At 40.9% G+C, this 27,813-nt stretch overlaps 1 protein-coding gene across 25 annotated transcripts in view; it reads left to right on the top strand.

The window, feature by feature from the left end:
- Positions 1-27,813, top strand: part of AMBRA1 (autophagy and beclin 1 regulator 1) — a 164,589-nt gene that overhangs the window by 30,865 nt on the left and 105,911 nt on the right. For 12 of the 25 annotated variants that reach the window (XM_044388992.3, XM_048213998.2, XM_026512015.4 and 9 more), the window contains exons 7-8: positions 359-505; positions 776-1,812. In XM_044388992.3, coding sequence (XP_044244927.1) covers positions 359-505; positions 776-1,812 — 1,184 coding nt within the window. Of the gene's footprint in view, positions 1-358; positions 1,813-27,813 lie in introns of all 25 variants that reach the window. The other 13 variants (XM_026512010.4, XM_026512008.4, XM_026512007.4 and 10 more) reach the window with 2 other exon arrangements.

The following is a 27,813-nucleotide window of genomic DNA, read 5'->3' as shown; positions in this document are numbered from 1 at the left end:
AAAAAAAAAAAAAGTAAGCAGGCTGTGTTGGATAGCTTGTCATTTTCGTGCCTCTGGCTGGTTTACATTTTTGTTTCCCTCACTGCCTCCATGTCAGAGAGATGCACTTTGTAAAAGAATTGGTTTGCCCCCTGTACTCATTCAGAAATGTCGCTAGTTGGAAGTGAATAATTTAATTCCATATGACGGTCCTGAAGCTGAAGCCAGTTAGTCCTCAGTGCTTCAGGGTAGGGTTGTTGTCTCTCCATGAAGATTGTTTTCCTTGGATGGTTGTCAGTAGTTAGTTTTCCTTGATTTACTTGGAGGTTCTGCCTAACTGCCTCGCTCTACCCCTGCCCCACCTCGCTCCACATTGCAGGGTGATGACGAACCAGAGATCCCCATAGACGGCACAGAGTTATCCCACTACCGTCAGCGTGCCCTGCTGCAATCACAGCCAGTTCGCCGGACGCCTCTCCTCCACAATTTCCTGCACATGCTGTCCTCCCGCTCCTCTGGCATCCAGGTGGGAGAGCAAAGCACAGTGCAAGATTCTGCCACCCCCTCACCCCCACCGCCTCCCCCTCAGCCCTCCACGGAGCGCCCCAGGACTTCCGCTTACATCCGGCTCCGACAGCGGGTCAGTTACCCCACAGCTGAGTGCTGCCAGCACCTTGGGATCCTGTGCCTTTGCAGCCGCTGCTCTGGCACTCGAGTTCCTTCCCTCTTGCCTCACCAGGACAGTGTCCCCCCTGCTTCTGCCAGGGCTACTACCCCTTCCTTTTCTTTTGTACAGACCGAGCCCTTCCATCCCCCGGAGCAGGCCTCGTCAACGCAGCAGGACCAGGGCCTCCTGAACCGGCCGTCTGCCTTCAGTACAGTCCAGAGCAGCACTGCCGGCAACACGCTCCGCAACCTCAGTCTGGGTCCCACCCGTCGCTCTTTGGGAGGCCCTTTGTCCAGCCACCCTTCTAGGTATCACCGAGAAATAGCTCCTGGGCTGACAGGGTCTGAGTGGACCCGGACAGTGCTCAGTCTGAACTCCCGCTCTGAGGCAGAATCCATGCCTCCGCCCAGGACCAGTGCCTCTTCGGTGAGTTTGCTGTCTGTGCTGAGACAGCAGGAAGGTGGCTCTCAAGCGTCTGTGTACACTTCAGCCACAGAAGGGAGGGGTTTTCCAGCTTCAGGGTTGGCAGCTGAGTCAGATGGAGGAAGTGGCTCCAGCCAAAACAACTCAGGCAGCATTCGCCATGAGCTTCAGTGTGACCTGAGACGCTTCTTTCTGGAGTATGACCGGCTTCAGGAGCTGGACCACAGCCTGAATGGAGAAGCCCCCCAGACCCAACAGGCCCAGGAAATGCTCAATAACAACATTGAGTCTGAGAGGCCAGGCCCCTCCCACCAGCCCACCCCACACAGTAGTGAGAACAACTCCAACCTGTCCCGTGGCCACCTGAACCGCTGTCGTGCTTGCCACAATCTCCTGACCTTCAACAACGACACCCTGCGCTGGGAAAGAACCACACCCAACTACTCCTCTAGTGAGGCCAGCTCCTCCTGGCAGGTCCCCAGCACCTTCGAGGGCATGCCATCGAGTGGCAGCCAGCTGCCACCCCTTGAGCGGACTGAGGGCCAAACGCCCAGCTCCAGCAGGCTGGAGTTGAGCAGCTCTGCTAGTCCACAGGAGGAGAGGACTGTGGGGGTGGCCTTCAACCAGGAGACAGGCCATTGGGAAAGAATTTACACCCAGTCTAGCAGATCTGGAACTGTATCACAGGAGGCCTTACATCAGGATATGCCTGAGGAGAGCTCTGAGGAAGATTCACTCAGAAGGTAAGCAGGTGCTTTCTTGTCTTCTCCTACATCCCTTACTTTTCTCCTTACGTCTCTTCCTTCAGTCCTGTAGATGTTGTGGCTGGATCTGGAGTGTCTGGGACCCAGGCATCTGGTTCTGGTCGCCCTGGTGTCCATTGCATCTTCTTGGAAAATCTTGCTCTGGTGGTGGAGATAGAATGGGGCCTAACAGTATAAGTCACTTGGTTCTGCTAGCTCCTTTTCTGGCTAAGCTCCTGAGACCTTTAGCCTTAAAGGAGAACGTAGATCAGGTTAGAGGCACAAAGTCTACTAGAGCCATTGACTTCCTCTGCCCTGCTTTTTGACATTCTTGGAGGATTGTATCTGCAACACTAGTTATTGTGAAAAAAGAAAATGTTCCAGAGCGCTTAGGAATAAGTAGTAAAAGAGAACCCTGCTTGGTACAGATTAGCGTATTTGCTCTTTTTTCACTCGTGTCTCTTTGGACAACTGTGTTCACCTGTTAAACTCTATCTTTTGGAACATTGCAACTTGACGAAAGGGAAAAGAAAATTCTCTCTCAAGGAAAGGCCATATTTTTAGGGATACATATTTTTTGGATAGCAAATTAGTTGCTTAGTTAAGATTCTTTGAGGAGATCTTCCAGATGGACATTCACCTCAAGGTGGGGAAAAATAATAATTCATAGAAGGAAGGCCTCTCCATACTCAGATCAGCATCCCAGGCAACTCTTCTATGAAAGAAACAGAGTGGGTGTAGTTGACCGCCCACCGCATGTTCCATGTATGGCTGTGTGCGCATCTATCTTGATTTATTAGGGACTTCTTTCTGTAATTCTGTAAAGGTCACATCTAGCGTAATCACCAACTCCCAGAATATGCCTGTTGGATCCAAACAGCATATTGCTCTGCATTACATCCTCTGTTGAAGCAACTGAAATTTCTGACATAAGCTTCTAACAAGGGTTGGAATATGGATTGTGCACATAATGTACTTGTTATTTTGGGAGAATGCTTTAGAGAGTTACCCAGTTAATAAGTATTTGTTGAATGGTTTCAATATTTCCAGCACTGTGCTAGGCACTGTAGGGAATACAAAAGAAGTGTAATACCTGGTCTTTACCCACTGGGAGTGTTATTGTAGAGGCAGGACTTATTTACATGCAATTATATAAAAATGTAGATGACCCAAATGCTTCATTGTGTGGTACTGAGATAAATGCAGTCTCATTTCAGAGAAAGGGAAGTACCATCAAAGAATGCTGTACAAAATCAAGTCTTGAAAGATGGGTAGGATTTGGAAAGGGAAAGACCTTTTTATTTTAGGGGACCAGCACATTCTAGACAGGAAAGAACATGTTGAATGCAAGATAGTGGGTGGCTACTAGGGGCTGTTGCTAAGCGGAAGATAGGACACTTGGTTGGATATAAAAGTTAGACAAAATAATAGACGTTGTTACTATGCTCATATAATTGAGACCAGTTCTGGATTAACATCTCCTAAATTCCCAGTTTTGAAATATTTTGCCTTACATAACGGCCCATATTAGGAACCTGAGACTGTTACTTCTCTTTGTCAAGAGAGGTGGCAAGGTAGCAAGCACAGTGCCTGACACAGAGTAGGCATGCATGCAAAAAGTTTATGAAAGGTAGTTGTAAAAGAACTGTCTTCAGTTACTGCTCTAAAAGCCTCCCAGGACCTGTTTCCATAGTACCAGTGGGCTTCTCTGGTCAGTTAGCCTTTGTGCATTCTGTTGTAGCCGTACCTCTTCTGGTGTTGTTCTGAAATACCTGAGTGGTTTCAAGTAAACTCTGTTTGATAATAATTAGAGATACCAATTACTGAGGGCCTACTATGTGTTAGGTACTGTATCTTTGCATAATTATTTTTCATTTCCACCATAACTCTGCAAGGCAGGTATTAAATATCTCATGTTTGAGGAAAGTGAGGCTCAGAGAAGTTGAGTTTCTTGTTAAAGATCTGTAAGTAGTTTGCTGAGTGGGGATTTGATTCTGGTTTGTATAACTACAGATTTTTCTAAGCTGCCAACCATGGTATATTCCTTAGTGCGATACCTCATTTTTAGGTGAACCATTTTTATTAATTTTTAGTTTCTTTTAGTTTTTTATTATATTCTGATTTATGAAGATATTGTATCTTCAAACGTATAAAAATAAGAATGTATAATAAGTGAATTTTCGTATACCTGTCATCTGACTTTAAAAATTAACACTTGTCCAGCTTTCATTCATCTGTATCCCCTGTTCGCTCCCCTGACCCAGACATCATATAATTTCATCTGAAAATACTCTAATATGTTTCTCTAGAGCAATGCCATTCAATAAAACTTTCCACAATGATGTAAGTGTTCTGTATCTGTGCTGTCCAGTATGGTAGGCATTAGCCACATGTGGTTATTAAGCATTTGAAATGTGGCTAGTGTGAGCTGGGGGGCTACATGTACATTTTTAAATTTTAATTAAATATAAAAAGCCATATGTGATTAAAATATTAACACTTCTTAATAAAAGTAGACCGTTTAAAACCCAGAAATTATGTGTTTTAAATAAAAAGTTTAAACATTTAAAAATGTAGGCTGTAGTAAGTGAAATACCTTACCATCTTGCTGTCAACAATTGTGCATATATATTTTTTCTTTTAAAAATATACAAATAATACAAATAAATTTCATTGTAAAATACAATAGTTACATGATTTATGGATGAGCTAGTATGAGAGGTACTGTGGGGGCTGACAGCCTGCTCAAAAGTGAGGTACATTGTAAAATATTCCAAGTGCATAGCCTTTACAGAAGGGCCATCACTTCCTCATAATTTGAGTGGCTGCATTCTAGTGTAAAATACTAATACATATAGGTGCTAATCAGCATCTCCTGCCACCTTCAAAAAGGGACCTGATGTTCTCTAGCTGATGAGCCAGCCCTTGCTTGGATTTCCCCAGCAGGTGTCACTGTTGGGCTGTTGCTGCCGCTAGACTAGGCTGGCTGGCAGGAAAGGAAGGTGTCCTTATTGTGTGCCTAGTCTACTTGAAGGGAGAAGGTTTATTCTTTGGCCTTGTAGTAGGAGATAGACAAAAGAAGCATATTTTGATCTTCGATACTGCTGATTTAATTAATAGTGTTTGCAGATAGTGAGACTATTGAGCACAAGTGTGTATTTCAGTACAGCTCTATGTTGCTGAGCTGTGATAACCAGTTCACAGTTTGTCTCCTTTTGCCTGTAGGCAGTAGAGGGCAAGCTGCCTGTGTAGTCTTGACTCCAGCTTACAACTTAAAACTTGGGTGGCAGGCCTTTTCCTCACCACCAGAAACTTCTTCCTTTAAAAAAAAAAAAAGATTTTATTTATCCATTTGACAGAGAGAGGGAGAGAGAGCACAAGCAGGGGGAGCAGCAGGTGGAAGGAGAGGGAGAAGCAGGCACCCCACTGAGCAGGGAGCCTTATGTGGGGCTCTGTCCCGGGATCATGACCTGAGCCGAAGGCAGACTCTTAACCAACTGAGCCACTCAAGCGCCCCCAGAAACTTCTTTTTGGGTCTGACAGCCTAGGATCTAGCAGAAGATCAGGGTATTGTGGTTCCCTGCAGCTTTCAGCAGGAGTCCCTGTGGCTTCAAAAGGCTGCTATTAGGAAAAAGAAAATTATTTAAATGGCATCTTAAAACTGGAGAAAACCTTGAGTGTATTTAGTCTGGCCTCTTTTTTTTTTTTTTTAAGTAGATGAGAAAACTTACTTGAACAGAAATGACTTTTTAAGAGGTGCTTCTAACAACGGTGGGATTCAAACCCTTAGGTCCTAAAGAGGGTACTCTTTACTCCTCTTCATTTGAAATTAGTGCTTTCCCGTATTCAGTTTTCTCTATCAGAACCTCTGCTTATAGATCATGGTGGGGGCGGGGCGGTGGGTTCTTCAGTCAACTCTCTTTGTAAGAAATTGGAGGTCTGATAGATCATTTGTAATTATTATCTCTCTGTAGAAATGTAACAAACAATGTTTTTAGGGATACAGGAGAAACACTGTTTTAGTTATTTGCCCATAGAACTTCATTGATGAGTTTTGTTTTTTGTTTTTTTTTTCTGAAGTGATCCCAGTTTGGGAGTTCACTGTAAAAGTCCCAACAAATGGGAGATCACAAATCTGGGCCAAATCTTCCTCAACTAAATTATGTCTGTATTCCTTCTCCAGAAAGGTGACAAGGCCTTTCGTCTGAAGTATTTAATAAGATTGTGTTCTGAAAACTGATGTCTTTTGATCTGCACTTTTCGCTTATGATAAAAGAAGGTTGGGGAAATTTGGCCCAGAACGTTGAAGGTTAGAGTTGGAAGCCCTCATTTGATTTCTCAGTTTTTTTAGACTTTTATGAGGAAATTGCTTTGGAGTTGGAGCAGTCTGAAGCCTCTTGAGGCTTTGTGGGCCAGCTAACTTGTTTGATGCCTCAGCTCTAGTCACATGGGGATTTTCCAGGGAGCGCTCAGCAGAAACATCATTGATGGAAGAAAATAAATGGATATGTCTGCAGGGCTAGTCATAGGTCCACAAGAGGGAGAAGGTGACCTAGAAATTAGGAAAGCACCAGTCTTTTCAGCTTGATCATAATAAAGACAGGGGTCCATCTTTAGTAGCTTTGCCGCACCACTGACCTTACTGGATCTAAAGAGTTTATAAATATAAAATCACTTTCGGTTTCTTTGGATGGGAGTACACTCAACTTATTCAAAACATAAGACAGCTGTCCCCTTTTCCTTTGAGAAAACTTCCCCGAATGTCCCAAATAATCACTTTCTCTTTGTTGCTTGTACTAGAGGTAGGTGCTTACTTTTAATATTGTACCCGTGACAGAAAAGTATTTATTTCCCTTTCTGTCAGTGAGCCCCCTGAAGGCCGTGATCATGTCTATATTCTATTGTCCCTAGAATACTACTTGGCACATAGTAGGTGTTAAGCAAATATTAGTTGAATTCAACAAATGGAATTGAAATTACATCCCCTATGATTCATTATGCAGTATAAATTCTTTTGGGCTTAGTAAAAAAGAAAAAGACCCATTATTATGTCACATCCTTTAGTCTTCTAGGGAGTCATTGCCTTAATAATTTCTTGTTGAATAAGTGAAGTGGCATTATCTAGAGTTGTACATGGAAAACATCTTCTATAACTTGAGCTCAGGTGACCTAGTACTTGTTCCTCTGATATTTCACTGTTGTGCTGTTTCTAACTTGTGCATTGGTTGTCCTGAAGCCTTTAATAAGTCTTATTGCATCTGATCAGCTGTCCTTCATATTGGCTCCCACTGAAGACTCAGGACCTACATATTCCTTGAGTGCACCAGCATCATACAGCTTTCTCTCTCTCTCTCTTTTTTTTTTTTTTTTAAGTTTTTATTTTAATCATGCTTGTCATCACAAGTGCACTCCTTAATCCCAGTCACCCATTTCACCCATCCCCCTGCCCACCTCCCCTCTGGAAATCGTCAGTTTATTCTCTATAGTTAAGAGTCTTTTTCTTGGTTTGTCTCTTTCTCCCCCGCCCCACCTTTGCTCATTTGTTTTGTTTCTTAAATACCACTTATGAGTGAAATCATATGGTATTTTCTTTCTCTGAGTTATTTCACTTAGCATTATACTCTCTAGGTCCATCCATGTTGTTGCAGTTGGCAAGATTTCATTCTTTTTTATGGCTGAATAATATTCCAGTGCATATGTATACACCACATCTTTATCTGTTCATCCAACAAAGAGGTGCATGTATCCCTTTGAATTCGTATTTTTGTATTCTTTGGGTAAATACCCAGTAGCATGCTTGCTGGATCATCGGGTAGTTCTATTTTTAACTTTCTGAGGAACCTCCATTCTGTTTTCCAGAATGGCTGTACCAGTTTGCATTCCCACCAACAGTGCAAGAAGGTTCCTTTTTCTCCACATCCTCCCCAACACCTGTTGTTTTTTGTGTTGTTGGTTTCAGCCATTCTGACAGGTGTGAGGTGCTGTCTCATTGTAGTTTTGATTGCATTTCCCTGATGATGAGTGATAATGAGCATCTTTTCATGTGTCGGCCATCTGGATGTCTTCTACCCATTTTTAAATTGGATTATTTGTTTTTTGGGTGTTGAGTTTTGTATGTTCTTTATATATTTTGGATACTAATCTCTTATCAGATATGTCCTTTGCAAATATCTTCTCCCATTTGATAGGTTGCCCTTCAGTTTTGTAAATTGCTTGCTTCCTTGTGCAAAAAGCTTTTTATTTTGATGTAGTCCAATAGTTTTATTTTTGCTTTTGTTTCCCTTGCCTCAGGGGACCTATCTAGAAAAAAGTTGCTCTGGGTGATGTCAGAGAAATGACTGTCTTGCTTTCCTCTAGGATTTTTATGTATCAGGTCTCACATTTAGTTCTTTAATTCATTTTGAATTTATTTTTGTGTATGGTTTAAGAAAGTGGTCCAGTTTCATTCATTTGCATGTAGCTTTCCAGTTTTCCCAACACTGTTTGTTGAAGAGACTTTTTCCCATTGGATATTTTTTTCCTACTTTGTCAAAGATTAGTTAACTGCCCAGTTGTGGGTTTATTTCTGGATTTTCTATTCCGTTCTGTTGATAGATGTGTCTGTTTTCGTGCCAGTACCATACTGTTTTGATCACTACGGCTTTGTAGTATAACTTGAAGTCCGGAAACGTGCTGCCTCCAGCTTTTCTTTTCTTTTTCAAGATTGCTTTGGCTGTGCGGGATCTTTTGTGGTTCCATGCAGATTTTAGGATTGTTTGTTCTAGTTCTGTGAAAAATGCTGTTGGTATTTTATAGGGATTGCATTAAATGTGTAGAGTGCTTTGAGTAGTATAGACATTTTCACAGTATTTGTTTTTTAATCCATGAGCATGGGATGTCTTTCCATTTCTTTGTGTCATTTTCAGTTTCTTTCATCAGGGTTTTATAGTTTTCAGAGGACAAGTCTTTCACTTCTTTGGTTAGATTTATTCCTGGGTATCTTATTATTTGTGGTGCAGTTATAAATAGGATTGTTTTCTTAATTTCTCTTTCTACTGCTTCGTTACTGGTGTATAGAAATGCAACAGATTTCCATACGTTGATTTTGTATCCTGCGACTTTACTTAATTCATTTATCAATTCTAGCAGTTTTATGGTGGAGTCTTTTGGGTTTTCTACATATAGCATCATGTCATATGCAAATAGTGACAGTTTTACTTTTTCTTTACCAATTTGGATGCCTTTTATTTCTTTTTATTATCTGATTATTGTGGCTAGGACTTCCAGTGCCATATTGATTAAAAGTGGTGAGAATGGACATTCTTGTCTTGTTCCTGACCTTAGGGGAAAAGCCCTCTGTTTTTCCCCGTTGAAGATGATGTTCGCTGTGGTTTTTTCATATATGGCCTTTATTATGTTAAAGTATGTTCCCTCTAAACTTACTTTGTTGAGGGTTTTTATCATGAATGGATGTTGAACTTTGTCAGATGCTTTTTCTGCATCTGATGAAACGATCATATGGTTTTTATCCTTTCTTGTATTGATGTGATGTATCACGTTGATTGATTTGTGAATATTGAACCACCCTTGCAATCCAGGAACAAATCCCACTTGATCGTGGTGAATCATTTTTTTAATGTATTACTGGATTCAGTTTGCTAGTATTTTGTTGAGGATTTTTGCATCTGTGTTCATCAGACATATTGGCCAGACAGTGGCCTCTTGATACTGTTTTGTTGGTCTTTGGCTTGGCCTCTCATTGATATTAATACCTCTGCCAGTCACTGTTGTTTCTCCTTAAAGACTCTGCAGTCTTGGGGTCCCTGACTGGCTCAACTGAAAGAGCATGTGACTTTTGATCTCAGGAAGCTGAGTTTGAGTCCCACATTGGGTGTAGAGATTACTAAAAAAAAAAACTGATAAACTTAAAAAAACACACAAAAAAACTCTGCAGTCTCAATAATGGAATACTTGGTCTTAATAGAGTCCAAATTAGATGCAAGTAAGCCAAATTAAATGTGAAGGTTCTATTTCCCATTGGTGCTTTATGTTTGTTTCTGTGGAAGGCTTTCACTGAATCTGCTTAGAGTAGGGTGTTTCAAATTTGAGAAAGTGTGTGCTGTCATTTTTTTTCATTTTGGTGTCTGAGCATTATTAAAATTATCACAGTTTTTTAGTTTTGAGATGATTGGGTTTTTTTTGTTTTGTGTGTGTGTGTGTGTGGCAGAATCCTTTTAATTAAGAGAGAGTTTTGCTTTATCTCTAATTAATGCCCCTAAAAAATTGGTGGAATTGTTGTCTTTGGTATTCAAGTTACATTAAATCCTTCCTAACTTTTGAGTTCTTACTCAGAAGGTTGGCATTTGAGGACAAATAGGGAAGAAATCTCAACCAAGAGAAACTAATTTATGATATGACCAAATCATTGCTTGTTCTGGGAATAGAGAGAAGCAGGTATTGAGAAATAAAAAAGACAAAAATGATGGTGGGATAAGAAGCTTAGTTTTAAGAGACGTATAGGGGAAGCTGGGGGAAGGTAAACTCAGGCCTTAGAGGAGAGACTGAGGAGTATGGCTAGGGCTATCACGTGTGAGTGACGCTCTTACTATAATCCTGGGCATTAGGCTAGTGAAGTAATTACTCTGATTGACTGATTGATTGATTCATTCATTCGTTCATTCATTCGGTTAACAAATATTTACTAAGCACCCACTGTGTACCAGATACTGCTTAAGCACCAGCAGTAAATCTCTCATTCGAATGGGAGGAAGACAATAATCAAATAGATAAAATACCTAGCTAGTATGCCAGGTGATGATAAATTCTATGGAGAAGAGTATTTTAAAATGTAGGAGGTGCTGGGGGTAGAAGTTTGCAGTGTTAAAGAGGGGATCAGAGGAAGTCTGGGAAGGTGACATTGGAGCAGAGACCTCAAGGAAGTAAGAGAGTAAACTCTGTAAACATTGGGGGCAAGGGCATTCTGGAAGAGAGAAGGGCAAATGCAAAATCCCTGAGACACTTGGCCGGGGCATAGCAAAAGATGATGTGATAGAAGATGAAGGTAAAGAGGTAATGGGGAGAGGATTATGTGGGGCCTTCTAAGCCATTTAAGGGATTTTACCTCTTAGAGTGGTTTGGAAAGCCATCGGGAGCAGAGTAGCATGATCTTATATTTTTAAAGGATCACTGTGGCTGCTGATTGAGAATAGACTGAAGAGGCTCTGCTAAATATGGTAAATTAAAGTTAGGCAACATCACACGCTTTTAGATTCATTTGTGTCTTTAGACTGGTGAAAACCAGAAGGCGGGAGTCAGTGATTGTGTCAGAATTAGAAAGGCCTTAAATGTTTGGATGAAGAGTTGCTAAATAAATAAAGCAAGCAAGGCTCTTAGCAGGCAGTCTTATCTGCAACAAAGCCTTGACCCCTCCCCAACCATAATGACATGTTATTGAAACTTTGAGAAAGGGGGAGCCTCAAAAAGCTATAGTGAGCAAGAGATAATCAATGGAAATTTTGAGATGTCTTTTGTTTTCTGCTTACAAAACAAATACAGATTCATTTGTAAAAATTCATACATTACAGAAATGTGTGATATAGAATGTTTTCTGCAGTGCTAATCAGTTAACAATTTATGTGTTAACTCCAGAGGTTTTCTTTTTCTATGTAAATAAAAACACATTTTTTCTTTATTTATAAAAATGGGATCATAGTAAAGCTACTGTTTTGCCATTTATATATTTCACTTAATATGTTGTGGACATTTTTCCATGTTGGTGTATATAGATCTGTTGCATTCTTTTTGACAGTGGCATAGTATTCCAGCAATTGAATGCACTGTAATTGATTTAACCAGTGCCTTGTCAATAAAATCTGGATTGTTTCTGTTTTTTGCTTTTCACAGTCAGTGCTGTGTCATCTTTGTGTACTTGTGCAGGTGCTTCTAGAGGAGGATGAATTTTTTAGAAGTACAATTGCTGGGGCCAAAAAGTGTCAACATTGCTAATGGTAAATGGAATTAATTGTGTAGTGTTCATTATTACTAATTTAAGATATTTTCTATTTCCAGTTTTATTTCAATGAATATAATTTCATAGATTGGGACTCATAATCCTGGTTTGTTGTTGTTGTGTTTTTTTTTCCCTCCCATAGGGTTTTAAGTTTCTCAGTAGTAAATTCTCCTGCCACTGGGTTTTTCAGGAACCTTGTTCCTCAAAGTTAAAAAGGCCTTTTGTTTTCTTAATTCTAAATATCTGCCACTGGGGGATGTTCATATACTTCTCCAGCAGTCTTGTATGAGAGAGACATAACCTTGGTTCCATCTTTTTTTTTTTTTTTTTTTTTAAGATTTTATTTATTTGACAGAGATAGAGACAGCCAGCGAGAGAGGGAACACAAGCAGGGGGAGTGGGAGAGGAAGAAGCAGGCTCATAGTGGAGGAGCCTGATGTGGGGCTCAATCCCAGATCGCCGGGATCACGCCCTGAGCCGAAGGCAGACGCTTAACCGCTGTGCCACCCAGGCGCCCCACCTTGGTTCCATCTTTGACATTCACTTACTGGCTCTAGGCCACCTAGTCTTCAGGGTCTTGTTAAATGATTGGGAGAAACCAGGGATCTCTTGCCCTATCATAAGGCAGTAACATTAGGTATTTGACTTATTTGTCTTCAGGGGTAATTAGAAAACCCATTTCTTTCTTTGGCAATATGAGGGTGAGGGTAGTGTGGAAGAGAGGTACCAGTGTTAATCTTTTTCACCTTCACTGCTCACCTGCCCAACTAGGTCACTCAATATTTGAGCCTCTTTGAATTCTGAGCATGATCCCTGGTAATATCCTCTATATCAAAGGTTGGCAAACTTTTTCTGCGAAGGGCAAGATAGTGAATATTTCAGGCTTTGTAGGCCATACGGTCTCTGTTGCAAATATCGAACTCTGCCATGGTAGCATGAAAGCAGCCAGAGACAACATGTAAGTGAATGAGTGTGGCTCTGTTCCAATAAAATTTTATTTATAGACATAAATGCGATTTTCATACACTTTTCACGTGTCATGAAATAGTCTTCTTTTGATGCTTTTCAGCTATTTAAAAATATAAATACCATTTTTAGCTCGTGGGCTGTACAAAAATAGGCAGCAGGCCAGATTTGGCCCACAGGCCGCGGTTTGCCAATCCCTGCTTTATGTATACGTGATTTGGAAGAGAGTCAGGTGCTATAGTAATAGAAGGCATTATGATAATGAAGGCTCTGAAGAGGTAGGTAGGGGACTCCTGCACTGGTTCTCTCCTCTCTGCTTTGGACTAGATGTCCTAAGTATTGGCTCGTGTAAGAGTGTTTGCCGGTTAAGAGCAGGCATAAGCGCATAAAGAATTTCTAGTTTCCTCTCCTATCTGCCCTGAAGCAAGGTTTTCCAGCCTTGCTTGGTCTGTCTTGGGAATTGTTTGCAAGTGAGGAGGCTTGCCCTGGTGTGGGGGAGGGTGTGAGCCTCCAGGCCCAGCAGGCAGTGTGCTTGACAGGCAGCCCTTCTCCCACTGCAGGTCAAATTAGCACCTGTTAAGACTGATCTAAATTATCCCCCATCATCCCTCTCTCTGGGGCTGAATGGTGTAGAGCAGGCTGTGTGCTTTGTATACACACTGAGAACTTGAAAAGATGTAATCGCTTCTGTCAGCTCCGAGTGTTGGAGTGTTACAGGGACTACAGTGGGATCTATGTGTGTGCTGCAGATACACTGGGAGCAATTTCCCATGTACTCGTTCTTCCCCCTTCAGATCCCCTTCTCTACCATATCTGTTCACAGTAGCGCTGTAAAGGGTGCGTTGGAGGTTTTGCTAAGACAATAACACCAGGTGTATGGGGTTCTGTTTGCATAATATATTTTGCTTATTGTAATCGGTCCCCAGCTCATTAGAGCTATGCAGGTAGCTTCTCCTCCTCCTCTTGGATTTCTTATATATTTATAGGGAGGGGAGGATCCAGCACATCTTACTTCTCCTTTTGGGAGCACCCCAGACAACGTATTTGTGTGAGCAAATTTGGCTTTAGTGTGTGGGCCTGTAACATTAGTCCAGAGATTGCAAAATAACCTTCAGATATGTTTATTTGACCTTTACAGTGTTTCTAAAAATTTCAGTTTTTTTCCACATTAAGTCCAGATTTCTGGATTCTATTAAAAAAAAAAGAGGATCTGGCTTGTATTCCTCCATAATAACTAACAGTAGGAGTTGAGTAGTTATTGCCCCTTTAGTCAGAGTATGGAACTTTCTCTGTGCCCAGGTTGCACTGGGTTGTTATTTATGTTTCTTAATTTCAATTTCGTGTTGGTTACCTCTGCATTAGCTCAAGCAAAACGTGTTGGTTTTGTGTAGGGAAGTGGGTTGTTGTTGTTGTTGTTGTTTTATAAAAAGACTTTATTATTTGAGAGCGAGCAAGTGAACACGAGTGGGGAGTCAGAGGGAGAGGGAGAAGCAGACTGCCCGTTGAGCAGTGAGTCTGATTTGGGGCTCAATCCCAGGACCCCGAGATCATGACCTGAGCTGAAGGCAGATGCTTAACTGACCGAGCCACCCAGGCAACCCCCCTCCTTTTTTTTTTTTTTAAGTAGGCTCCATGCCCAACATGGGGCTTGAATTCACAACCCTGAGATTAAGGGTCACATCCTTTAACGACTGAGCCCGCCAAGTGCCGGGTGGGCAAGTGCCCTACCACTCAGCTTCACCTGGGGGAGGCACTGGGCATTGCACTGTCCTCTCCTCTACCCAACCCCTCCTGCCTAATTCATCCACAAGGGGTCCCCTGCTGGCTGTTGGTTGACATGCTGACAGCCCCCTCACCTGAGAAGCTGCCTGACTTTTTTAATAGCAACAATTAATAAACTCCTCCTCTGTTTCCAAAGAGGGAAAGTGGGGGTGCCAAGCTTATTTGCTGGCTGGGTCACACTTTAGTGAGCAGCTTTCTGTTATGTCAGGTTATGCAGTATGAAAGCAACCTTCCTTTGATGATGGACTATGTGAAATCTTGGAGAATGCCTGGACCTCTCCCTGTGAGCAGCATACTTTGGGTAGAGGGGTGGGTTCCAAGGAAAAGGCTGCTTGGGTGCCACCTGCCAGGAAATTAAAATCAAGTTAGAGCAGGAGTTAGAGCAGAAAATTGTAATAATAAAGGAATCAAAGGCTGAAAGCGTGACCTTGTCATAAAAAGAGAATCAATCACAGTTTAACATTGTGCCCTTCTCCTTTGCTGCATCAGAGGATATGAGTGTGACTCTTTTTACCTCTCTTACTTTTTTCCTCCCCTACACATGTTCCCATACATTTCTCAGTTTTTCTCTCTCTTCCTCCTGTCTCCCTTGGATCACTTCACCTGAGCAAGGTGGCTTTTATCCTTTGTTCTGCTGGCAAATGTGACCCCTCCCACTTTTTTGGTCTATTTTATTGTGATAAAAACCCATCAATTTACCCTTTTAATTTTTAAATGTACAGTATGGTTAAGTGTATACAGAGAGTTGGACAACAGATCTTTAGAACTTCTCTTTTTGCATGAGTGGAACACTATGCTCCTTGAACAATTTTCCATTCTCCCCACCCCCCATCCCTGGCAACTGCCATTCTATTTTCTTTTTCTCTAAGTTTGATTACTTTAGAAACCTCATGTAAGAGGAATCATGCAGTAGTTGTCTTTTTGTATTTGGCTTATTTCACTTAGTATAATGTCCTCAGGGTCCATCCATGTTGTAGCATACAACAGGATTTCCTTCTTTTTAAAGGCTGAATAATATTCCACTGTATATACATTTTCTTTATCCATTTATCTGTCAGTGGACATTTAGGTTGCTTCCACATCTTGTCTATTGTGAGTAATTCTGCAGTGAACATGGAAGGACAAATGTCTCTTTCAGATCTTGTTTTCAGTTCTTTTGCATATACACTCAGAAGGAAGATTGCTGGATCATATGGTAGTTCTATTTTTGATTTTTTTTGAGAAGCGTCTATACTGTTTTTCACAGTGGCTGCATCATCTTACAATCCCACCAGCAATGTGCCAGTGTTCCAATTTCTCTACATCCTCACCAACATTGTGATTTCCTGTTTTTTTTGGCAGTGCCCATCCTAATGGGCATGAGGTGGGTATCTCATTGTGCTTTGATTTGCATTTCCTGATGATGAGTGATGTTGAGGATCTTTTCATATGCTTGTTGTCCATTTGTAGATCTTTTTTTTTCCAAGATTTTTATTTATTTGAGAGTGAGAGAGAGAATGAGAGAGCACACAAACAGGGGGGAGGGGCAGAGGCATAGGGAGAAGCAAACTCCCTGCTGATCAGAGAGCTGATGTGGGCCTTAGAAAGCGCGTGTGCATGGGGGGGGGGGGGCGTAGAGGAAAAGGGAAAGAGAATCCCAAGTAGACTCCCTGCTGAGCATGGAGCCCAATGCAGAGCTTGAGATCATGACTTGAGCTGAAATCAAGAGTTGGACGCTCAACCAACTGAGCCACCCAGGCGCCCCCGTTTGTATATCTGCTTTGAATAAATGTCTGTTCAAGTCCTTTGCCCAGTTTTTAATTGGGTTATTTGTGGTTTTTTGGTTGTTAAATTATAGGAGTTCTTTATATATTCTGGATATTAACCCCTTATCTGGTAGTTTCCAGATATTTTCTCCTATTCAGATTGCCTTTTTACTCTTTTGATTGTTTCCTTTGCTGTGCATAAGTTTTTTAAGTTTCACACAGCCCCATTTGTCTTTGTTTTTGCTGCCTGTGCTTTTGGTATCGTATCTAAGGAATCATAGTTCCTTCTAGTGTCATAAAGCTTTCCCCTATGTTTTGTTGTTTTTTTCTTTTTGTTTGTTTTTCCCCCTATGGGTTTTTTTTTTTTTTTAAGATTTTATTTATTTATTTGACAGAGAGAGAGAGACAGCCAGTGAGAGAGGGAACACAAGCAGGGGGAGTGGGAGAGGAAGAAGCAGGCTCCCAGCAGAGGAGCCTGATGGGGGGCTCGAGCCCAGAACGCTGGGATCACGCCCTGAGCCAAAGGCAGACGCTTAACGACTGAGCCACCCAGGCGCCCCACCCCCCCTATGTTTTCTTCTGGGAGTTTTTATAGTTTCAGATCTTACATTTAGGTCTTTTTTTTTTTTTTAAGATTTTATTTATTTATTTGAGAGAGAGAGTGTACAAGCAGGCGGAAGGGGAAGAGGGAGAAGCAGATTCCCCGCTGAGCAGGGAGCCAACACAGGACTTGATCCCAAGACCCTGAGATCATGACCTGAGCCGAAGGCAAATGCTTAACTGACTGAGCCACCTAGGCACCTTTACATTTAGGTCTTTAATCCATTTAATTTCTATGTATGGTGTAAGGTAAGGGCCATCTTCATTCTTTTGCATGTGGATAGCCAGTTTTCCCAGTGCTATTTGTTGGAGAAACTATGGATTCTTCATTGTCTGTGTGGTCTTTTTTTTTTTTTTTTTTTTCTTTAAATAGGCTCCATGCCCTCTGTGGGGCTTGAACTCATGACCCTGAGATCAAGAGTCATAGGCTCTCCTGACTGAGCCAACCATGAGCCCCATCATTGTTTATGGAGTCTTGATACCTTCTGTCAAAGATCATTTGACCACATACACAAGGGTTTATATCTGGGCTCTCTGTTCTGTGTGCCTGCCTTTATACCAGTACCATACTGTTTTGATTACTGTAGCTTTGTAATATATTTTGATAAAAGGAAGTATCAGGTCTCTGGCTCTGTTTTGTTTTCTCAAGATTCTTTTGGCTATTGCACTGTAACTTTGAATAAAAACTTAAAAAAAAAAAGATTGTTTTGGCTGTTGGCCCTTTGAGATTCCATATGAATTTTGGGATTTTTTTTCTCTTTCTGTAAAAAATGTCAGTGGAATTTCGATAGAGATTGCATTGAATCTGTAGATTGCTTTGGGTAACGTGGACATTTTAACAATATTAAGTCGTCTGATTCCTGCACCCGGGATGTCCTATTTATTTGTGTTTTCTTTACTTTCTTTCAGCAGTGTTTTATAGTTTCAGTGTGCAAGTCTTTTATCTCTTTGGTTAAGTTTTTTTCTAAGTATTTTATTCTTTTTGATGCTGTTGTACATAGGACCATTTTCTTAATTTCCTTTTCAGCAGATGTAATCCTTTTAAAATTAAAACAAGAAGGAACTTTTTTTTCTTTAAATTTCTCCAATCTAGTGTCTTCCCAGAAGTCCAGCAGTCTTCTCTGCATGCTTTTCTGATTCCTTTCACACTTGTCTCTTATGAGTTCTCAGCAAGAATTAAGGCAGAAGCTTACTTCTGTTAGCTCCTTGAAGGCAAAGGAGCATTGTAATATTCATCCTAACAGAGTTGATGACTTTTTAGTCCATTATAGAGCCACTAAATTTGGCAGTTGTGTTAGATGGTATTGTTTTGGATATGACGAGGTCAGAGAGTTGGGGTAGATGACATGTAATCTGCATTTTTAACAAGCTCTCCAGGTGGTTTTGGTACATACTAAGTTAGAGAACACTATTTTATTTTATTTTTTTAAAGATTTTTTTTATTTAACAGAGAGAGAGACAGCCAGCAAGAGAGGGAACAGAGGCAGGGGGAGTGGGAGAGGAAGAAGCAGGCTCCAAGCGGAGGAGCCTGATGTGGGGCTCGATCCCAGGACTCTGGGATCACGCCCTGAGCCAAAGGCAGACACTTAACGACTGAGCCACCCAGGCGCCCCTGGAGAACACTATTTTAGACCACTTAGGAACTCTTTTAATCATTGCCATCACTCCCCCAGACCTCTGTAGTGTACTAAGATGCCTTGCATTATTCATCACCTTCTATTTTTCCTTTTGCTCTTGTCCTGTGTGATGCAATGTTGCTTTACCTCTCACAGTCTCCTTCTCTCTTCTTGTAATGTGTACTAATAGAAAGATACGGAGTTGAGCAACACTGGATTCAGTTTCTGGCTCTGTTGTGCAGCCTTGGGCAGTTAAGTAGCCTTTCTGAATGTCCGTTTTCTCAATTGGAAAATAATGTGAGGATTAAATGAAAATGAGTTAAGCACCGGTTGCTTTTGCAAGTTTAGATGCTCAAGAAATGCCTGCTTTTTTTCCTTTTGTCGTATTACCCTGCTCAAAATACAAAACAAAACAAAAACCTTTGCCATGACATATTGCCTGCAGATCTTTTTTTTTTTTTTTTTTAATCTGTTGGTATTATTTTGGGAGGTTCAGGCTTTATGGGGTATCTGTGAAATCTCATCATATAAAATTAGAATAAACCAAGTTCGTAAAAAAATGAGGTGTCTATAAAGGGTGGTAAGGAATGGTTATTGAGATAGAACTGGTTACTTCCATTAGTCACTTGGCGGTGGACACAGTGAAGTTCTATGTTAGGAAGTTCAATAATACAGAAAGTAGTTTGGCCCATAGCAAGAAAATGGAATATTATATTCCTTTTTCCTGAACTCTCTCTCTCTTTCTTTCTTTTTTTTTAAAGTAGGCTCCATGCCTAGCATTGAGCCTGACACGGGACTTAAAACTCATGACCCTGAGATTAAGACCTGAGCTGAGGTCAAGAGTCAGATGCTTAATGGACTGAACCACCTAGGCGCCCCTTTCTTGCATTCTTTTATAATGATTTGTGCAGAAGAAACCGGTCCTGCCTCATGGTAAGGGAGGGAGCATAAATAGCCTTAATTTCCCAAATTGTAGGACCACCTTTACATTAAGAGAGAGCCATCCAGGGCAGAAGTGTGTTTCAGAAAGATAGAGAGAGCCTGACAGGGATAGGGAGGAGAGTAGCAAGTCTTTCAAAATTGACATTGACATTTCTGACCAATACCAAGACCTTGTGCTTTGTATGCTGTGAGCAAGTTTGCGGTGAGTTTTATTGTTAAAGATCCAGATGTCTTGTTTGGTGTTTTATTTTGGTGGCCAAGGTTTCTTTGAGTACAGATGTGATTACTTCAGGCTTGTAATTAACTTCATGGACTTAGTTCTAATGCTGCTGTTGTGACTAGCTTGAAAGTTCTACAAGATCAGAAACTCTTTCATTCATTTGTTGATGTACAACAAACCACACAACGAAACGTAGTGATTTAAAACAAGTTTACTACCTTCCATTGTTCTTGGGTAGACAGGGCTCAGATGGAAAGTTCTTCTGTTGGTCTTGCTTGGGGTCTCTCTAGAGTCACCTGGAGGCTCAGTTGGGACAGCTAGGCCTCTCCCTCTTCCTGTAGTCTCAGGGACTCCTCTCTGCATGTGCCCTTTCCAGCCAACTAGCCAGACTTTTTACTTAGCAGCTTAAGGCTTCCCAAAGTGACAATTCCAAGAAGGAGGAAATGGAAGCTGTCAGTCCTCTTAAAGGCACAATTCCAAGAGGGAGGAATGGAAGCTGTCAGTTCTCTTAAAGGCACAGCTTGCTACGTTCTCTTGGTTAAAGCAAGAACAGACTGGTCTAGATTCAGTGTGGGAGGAGACCATACAAGGACAAGAATACTAAGTATGGTTCTCTAGGGTCCATTTTTGGTGACTACTATAGGAACCATGTCTATTCTATATACTAATATATACCCAATGGTTGACAATAAGTACTTGGGGATGTGAATCAGTGGTTGGATAGGCTAACAGATTGATTGGTGGACGACTGACTGACTGACTGCTCTTATCAGTTTGAGTGAGGTTCATGTGATTCTTGGGGTTCAGATACCCACCCATATTTATGCCTCTACGTACTCGTTCTTCTCGACACGTGTTTTCTTTCTGGGAAACCACCTTTTCAGGCATAGTGACGTGGGTGACCAGAGTGCATCATATTCCCTGCAGACACTTTGGGAGTTGTAATCCCAGGGAGAAAAGAATAATTGGTATTCATCGGACTGTATGGTGGCTACTATACTTTACATATGTTCTTACAGCAACCTTGTGGAATAGGGATTTCCCTTTAAATTTGGACATTGAAGATGATGGACATTCCCAAGGTCACATAGCTAGTAAGCGACACACGATGATGAATTTAAGCTGTATTCTCAGGGCGCCTGACTGGATTATTCTGAAGAGCATGCGACTCTTGATCTCAGGGTAGTGAGCCCCACATTGGGTGTAGAGATTCTTTAAATAAAAATAAATAAATAAGAAAAATAAACTTCATTCTCATTCTAAAGCTAAAGCACTGACTTGTGTCCTTTTTTAGTTATTCAGAGTTTCCCTTGGTGAGTCTTAGACCATTAAGATACATCAGAAGGTTTTTCAGTAGCAGCTAATAGTGTTAACATTTGGGGCTGGAGAATTCTTTGTTGTGGGAGTCTGTGCTATGCATTGTAGGATGTTGAGCAGTATCCCTGACCTTTATCCACTAGATGCCAGCGCACTCCCCCGACCCATTTGCAACAACTGTGTCTCCAGACTTTGCTGTATGTTTCCTGGGGGGATCCCCTCCCATGATTTGCTGTCCTTCAGTTTTGCTTTTTTTTAAATTACTTATCACGAGGAACTGCAGCGTCTTCAAACCACCTTATTCTTGTAATAGTTGTAATAGTAGTGCCTGGTTCTTTTTTCTTTCTTTTTTTTCCCCCAAGCACATGGAGCCCAAGGCAGGGCTTGAATTCACAGGGCTTGAATTCACGACCCTGGGATCAAGACCCAAATCGAGATAAAGAGTTGGATGTTTAACCAAGCCACCCAGGCACTCCTGCCTAGTTCTGATGGTCTTGAGTCATGACTTTCTCTCATTGCCTCTCTCCTCGTTTGCCTTGTCTTTTTGCTTTTGTCTGTGATTCCCCTATATGAGATGCAGCTGGACAAAGTGGTGTTTGTAAGGACTTTTTTACGCAGGTATCGATTTACCAGGCAATCAGATCTCTGGAATTACAAGCATTCGCGGCCGTGAAAAAAGACAATTTACATCTTCTAATTATGGTAGAAGGGGGAAAGGCATAATATTTAGTAAGCTGAGAATTAAATGGCTTCCAGGCTCTACAGAGTTAATCTTCAGGGTAGTGTTTGATTGACATGCTGGAGGACGTTAATGTGCAATTCTTTTGGGGAACGGGGGAGGAGAGTGGAAATTGCAGTTTCTCTACTAATTGTACTTTAGGTGTCATTTATGACAATTTCATGTTGTCTAGACAGAGGGAAATGGTGGAGAAATTATTCTAGTGGAGTCAAATGCGGAGTCCAAAAGGAATCAAGAAGGTTGCTGAAGTCAGGATCAGCGTGGAAGGGCAAGTAGTATACCCCCAGAGGCAAATCAGTGAAAATCAGATGTCAGTCACTAAGAGAAGCGGCTCAGGATGAACCCAGGATGTAAGAAAGTGATCGTACTCTGAGCTTTGTATTTGCTCAAGGGCTAACAGTGGATTGTTTGGGGGCCCAGCTGTAGTCTCTGCCCCTTGTCTATTTCTGTAGATTCCAGAAACCTCATTACTTGAACAGACATGAGCCAGGAAGGCACCCTGTTTGCCTGTGGTTAGTGAATGCTCCAGCCCACGGTGTATTCCTTTTTCCTCATTGTCTTGTAAGGCTTCATTTACTAGCTCTCTTTGCCCTCCTGATGTTGGCCCTAAGGTTTTGCTTCGTATTATTATATATAGTGTTTACAATATACCAGGGTCAGTGGCCTGTCATTTAAGAACAGACGGCCTTGGTCAAGGGTTTTTTAAATTTCAGGTTAGGAATAGAAATGTGAAAAGTCATCTATGAAGAAGTGCATGGGTTTGCTGTTATTGAAGCAGTAAATGATTCTACCCGATATATTCTTTGTAGAATTAGTTGGTATAGAGATAGCCTTTTTTAGAATTATCTATTTTTCTGAATAAAATTAGCTGAGAAATTAGGATTATTGGATTTTGTAAATCTCTTCTTGATTTAGGAGGAAATCAGTCAATTAGGATGTACTGCCTCTTAATTAAAATCTAAACCTGTATATTACAGCTGTTGCTTGTCTGGATATGCGTGAGTATCAGAACTAGCTGTGGAACTTGTCATCATTGATACACTCTTACTCATCCTTTGGTGAAAAGCCCCTGATCTAAATTTCTAATTAAAAAAAGGTCTGTGGTCTCTGAGCAGACCTTCCAAGTCTCCTAGAGAAAATGAATTTGGAGACAGAGTAAACATGTCCATGTAGATCACCTTGGGCCTTTGAGTTCAGATGCTGATGAAAAGTGAGCTTTTATTATAAATTGAAATTTTATAATTATAGTGTAATGTGTTGAAGATACACAAAAGCCAAGCATAGTGCCAATCATTTTATAATTGTATCAGAAATAACCACCTAGGACACCTCTGTGGCTCAGTTGGTTAAGCATCCAACTCTTGATCTCAGCTCAAGTCTTGATCTCAGGGTAGTAAGTTCAAGCTCTGCGTTGGGCTCCACGCTGGGCATAAAGCCTAATTAAAACAAACAAACAAAAAATCCACCTACGAGACAGTTAGCAGAGGGTCAGATATTCCCAGAAGGGTCCGGCTGACTTCTCAGGTAAGACTTTTGTATAACTAGATACACAATTGTATACCAATTATGAATTGTTTCCAGCTTTTCTCCTTTTGGTATCTGTGATTATGTTGTGCTCTGATGTTTTACCATCTGTCTCTTGCTGCACAAAGGCATTTAGGAATACGTTCATGTTTTGTGAAGACATTCTGGTGAAAGGCATTGTTTTGAGCCCCATGAATTGTTTATGCTTGATGATAGTAAAATAAGGCCGATCCATAGGACAGGCACTGTGAGCTCTTTCTATAGTATGTCTGTTTTTTCCTTGATGTTAGCCTTTTCACAGTGCCACCTTGCCTTGGTCTACCCCACAGCAGGGGCAGGAATTGCCTGCCAGGCTTCACTGGCAACAACATTGTGCTGTAAGTGCACCCCTAGAACTAGGGGGCCCTGCAGTGATCAGATGAGTGCCTATCGTTGGATAACTTAAATGATAATTGCCAGTGTGTGAAATGGGGAGGCTTGGATGCCTCCGCTTTAAAGCAGAGATGTCAATTTGGAAATCATAATAGAGGTGTCATTTCAGAACACACAATTATTTTTTACAAAGAATAAGGGCTTGTCATCTCCCAGCCCAGGCATGCGCCAAGGCAGAGATCGGGAGCTTGCAGAGCAAGATTCAAAAATGAAGAAGGCAGTAGTGCATCCAAGTTTCTTTGGCCTCCTGCCCCTCCATCCCCCTAAAAACATTGCCCTTTTTCCCCTGAGGTCTCTTTTAGCAATATACCATCCAGGAGCATCTGTGGTAGTTTCCCAGGCAAGTAGCCAGCCTCTGACTTTATGATTTAATAAGCCTCCCAGGGACCAGGCTGCACTGCATTTATCAGGGCAGCTATGTCAGCACTTTAACCTGAGCAGCTTAAGTGACCACAGGGATGAAGGGTGATGTAAGCAGTTTCTGAAGACCTTGTTCCTTCAGGAATTTTAGTGTGAGTTTTTGGACATCTATCAACCTTGTCTGAATGTCATGGGGTCAGTGAGGGGCAATCAGATATGTTTTCTTTCTTATTCTTCCAAATCTATGTAGGACTGCTGATTTATTCACAGGCTTTTATTGGTCTCCTATTACATGTTAATTAGGAGTTTTAATGGGGACAGAAAGATTACTTGGACCCAATACATGCTTTCATGTGGCTTGTAGTCCAGAAGCAGAGACAAAACATACTTATAGGTAACGATAGTACATGGTGACTTGGCAGAGGCCTTTTAAGAGAGGTTTCAAAATGCAGTGAGGTCTTTGGGAAGAGAGTGTGAACTTTTGGATGGAGGAGTCAGATGTTTGAGTTTTGAAGGATTTTTTAAGGCAGAAATTGGTAAAAGAACTTCCCAGAAAGAAGCGGTGGCCAACCTAAATACATGCTTCTCAGAGTGGCCTGGGATTCCTGAAGTCAAAACCATTTTTGTGATAATGCAGAGCCACTCTTTGTCTTTTTCACTCTTACTCTTCCACAAGTGTCCGTGGAGTTTTCGCTGTGTGACATGTAACAAGGTTATCACTCTGGTGGTTAATGGAATGTGTGCTTGTGTTAAGAATTTCTCAATTTTAGGGGCACCTGGGTGGCTCAGTCGTTAAGCATCTGCCTTCGGCTCAGGGCGTGATCCCGGTATTCTGGGATCGAGCCCCACATCGGGCTCCTCCGCTGGGAAGCCTGCTTCTTCCTCTCCCACTCCCCCTGCTTGTGTTCCCTCTCTCTCTGGCTGTCTCTCTGTCAAATAAATAAATAAAATCTTAAAAAAATTTTTTTCTGAATTTTAATTTCAAATGTAAATATTAATAGATAAAACCCATATAAAAGAAAGCTCTTTGAGGTCCTCACTAATTTTTAAGAGTGTTAAAGGAGTTCTGAGACCAAAAAGGTTGAAACCCACCAGGCTAGAGTGTATCATATATCCAGAAGAAATGTGAAATTCAGCTGCAGAGCATTGGAGCCAAGCTGAGGAATTTAGATTTTATTTTCTAGGCAGAAGGGAGCTATTAGTTTTGGGCTTGGCTCCCCTGAACTGAAATAGCAGATATCACCCAGCCATCAAAGCCAGGCTGGGAAATTACTCTTTAGGCATGGGGCATCAGTGGCATCTTGGGTTCTTGGAGCAGGCTTTACATATCATATAGGTCACAGAGTTCTGGTAATTGATTTTTCCCAGTGATTGGAGGAGGTTTAAACATATTTATTTGTTTTAGGATATTGATTTTTTTCTGTGATCTGACAACTAGTTAAAAGAATATTTTCAGGATATAATTGTTGAGTAAAGAAGAGTTGCCACCAGCTTACTCATTCTGTCTAGACATGTATAAAGGTGCCCAAACTTTCTGCTTCTCAACTCTGATATCCATTGGATTTGAAATGAAAGTTCTTTGAGATGACCCATCTCTTCTGCCTTGACAACTTTGTTCTTTCCCAGCGCTTTCTTCCACTATTTTTTTTTTTTATTGTTTTCCTAGTCATCAAAGGATATAGTGGATCTTAGGGAACCCACTTGCACATATTCAGAGTATTAATCAGGAAAGGAAGAAATAGCTGTAGTCATTTAAAATGTTAGGAATTTTAAATTGAATTGTGTTGCTTGAATTGTGTTGCTGTTGACTAATGATTTTATCAGGGTTTAATATTAATTTTTGTTGACTTACCCTAGTGTGTAATACTTTGATTTCATGTTTTTCTGTTCCGTTTCTTAGTGACTTCACTTTATCTTTCAAGGGATTTTATGTAAGCAAATATATTAGAGCAGGGGTGGGCAGATTTTTTTATGTAAAAGACCAGGTAGTGAGTATTTTAAGGCTGTTCCTGTCAGGATTAACTCTGCCTTGCCAGCCCAAAACAGCCATAGACAATATATAAATGAGTGGATGTGGCCATGTTTGAATATTTATAAATATTTATAAATTATTTATAAAAACAGGCAGCTGGCTTGGGGCCTGTAGTTTACCAAACCTGCCTTAGGGCACTAGGGCAACTTGCTATTTTAAGAAATCCTATTTAAGAAGTCAGTAATTCTTTTGAGAATGAAAAGTTTTCTTTTTAGTTTTCACTGCTTTACTTTTCAATTTTGTATATTGAATGTTTTTAATTTTTTTGAATGTTTTTAATTTTGAAATAATTTCAAACTGGCAGAAAAGTTGCAAAAATAGTGCAAAGAATTCCCATATACTCTTCACCCACATTCCCTAATTATTAGCATTTTACCACATTTGCTTTATCATTCTCTTCTTTTGCTCTATGTATGAGTATGATTATCTTTTTATATTTATGGTTTTTATGTTTATGTATTTGTGCTTATTCTTTTAAATGTATAGTTTTTATATTTATATGTTTGTGCTTATTCTTTCAAATGTTGGATTTTCTTAAAAGTAGGATATAGTTTAATAGAGCAGTGATCTTCAGACTTTAAAAAAATACTATTAGTGAAAGGCTTTTGAGCAATCTGTGTGTGTGTGTATTATATATTATGGTTATACATTATAAAAGTTCTGATATTTTCTTTCTGTTCTCCAGTGGATCAAAATAGCACAACCCCTGGTTATCTCACTTGGACACCACTGGTACAGAGAATGAACCAGGCAAACTTGCAAAGAAAGAGGGTTTTTTTGGTGTGTGTTTTTTTTCAAGGGCTTCAGTGACTCTTTAAAAACATTTCTGAATTGTGATTACAGGACAGAATGAAATGGTAGCTTCAAGCTTGAACAAGCTTGTCTGAGCCCTTCCTAAGTCCTGCCTTATTTCGCATTATTGAGTTGCATGATAGATGGTTAAGTCAAGTCACATTTGTGGTGGCCAGAGAAGAAGGCGCACAGCTGCCATCTCATCCCATTTTCTTATGTCATTTCTCCAGTGACGGCTGTTTGCAGGAAGCTGACTATAGGAGAGAAAGATCTCTCTTTGAGGAAGCTGACTATAGGAGAGAAAGATCTCTCTTTGAGGTTCCTAGGAGTGGTGGTGACATTACTCATCTGGTAGCTCTAGTTCTTTCTGTGTTCAACACCAATTGGAGAAGTCTTTTTTATTCCTTTAGATGGTACTTGTATTGTAACTGAAGAGAACTCAGTGTTAATCAGTGATGTGTGGGGGGGTGCTATTCATAGTAATTGGCTCTCCTGATTTTGTGTATTAGCAATTAAAATGCCATATATATATATATGGCTTATATATGGCTTGCTAGTCCACTGTGTTGCCTGGGGAGCATAAATGGTGCCAGCAGATTTTGTAGTAAGTAGGCACAAGGGATGCATGTTCCAAAAGAAACTCATCAGGGACTCCCCAGAGACAAAGCTTAACATTTTGGTTTTACCCTGATCTAAAGAAGTCTTTCTGATTAAGATAGGAAGTCAGGGTGGGAAGTAGACTTTGCAGGATTATAGAAAGGAATCATTAAAATTGAAAATTTCTAATCCAAACTCTTCTAGTTCAAGAATCTCCTTTACAGGATCCTTAAAAAGTCATCTCATCTCTCTAAATACTGACACTGCCTTAGCATAGTAGTAGGGGGTAGGGTAATACTGGCTTCCTAACTTATCACCATCATTTTCCAGGCAGAAGTACTTAAGAAAG

The sequence above is a fragment of the Ursus arctos genome, unplaced genomic scaffold, assembly GCF_023065955.2.
Source record: "Ursus arctos isolate Adak ecotype North America unplaced genomic scaffold, UrsArc2.0 scaffold_23, whole genome shotgun sequence".
In the NCBI taxonomy this organism is placed as follows: domain Eukaryota; kingdom Metazoa; phylum Chordata; class Mammalia; order Carnivora; family Ursidae; genus Ursus; species Ursus arctos.
The sequence above is the reverse complement of the archived record's forward strand: the minus strand, read 5'-3'. Positions and strand labels throughout refer to the sequence as shown.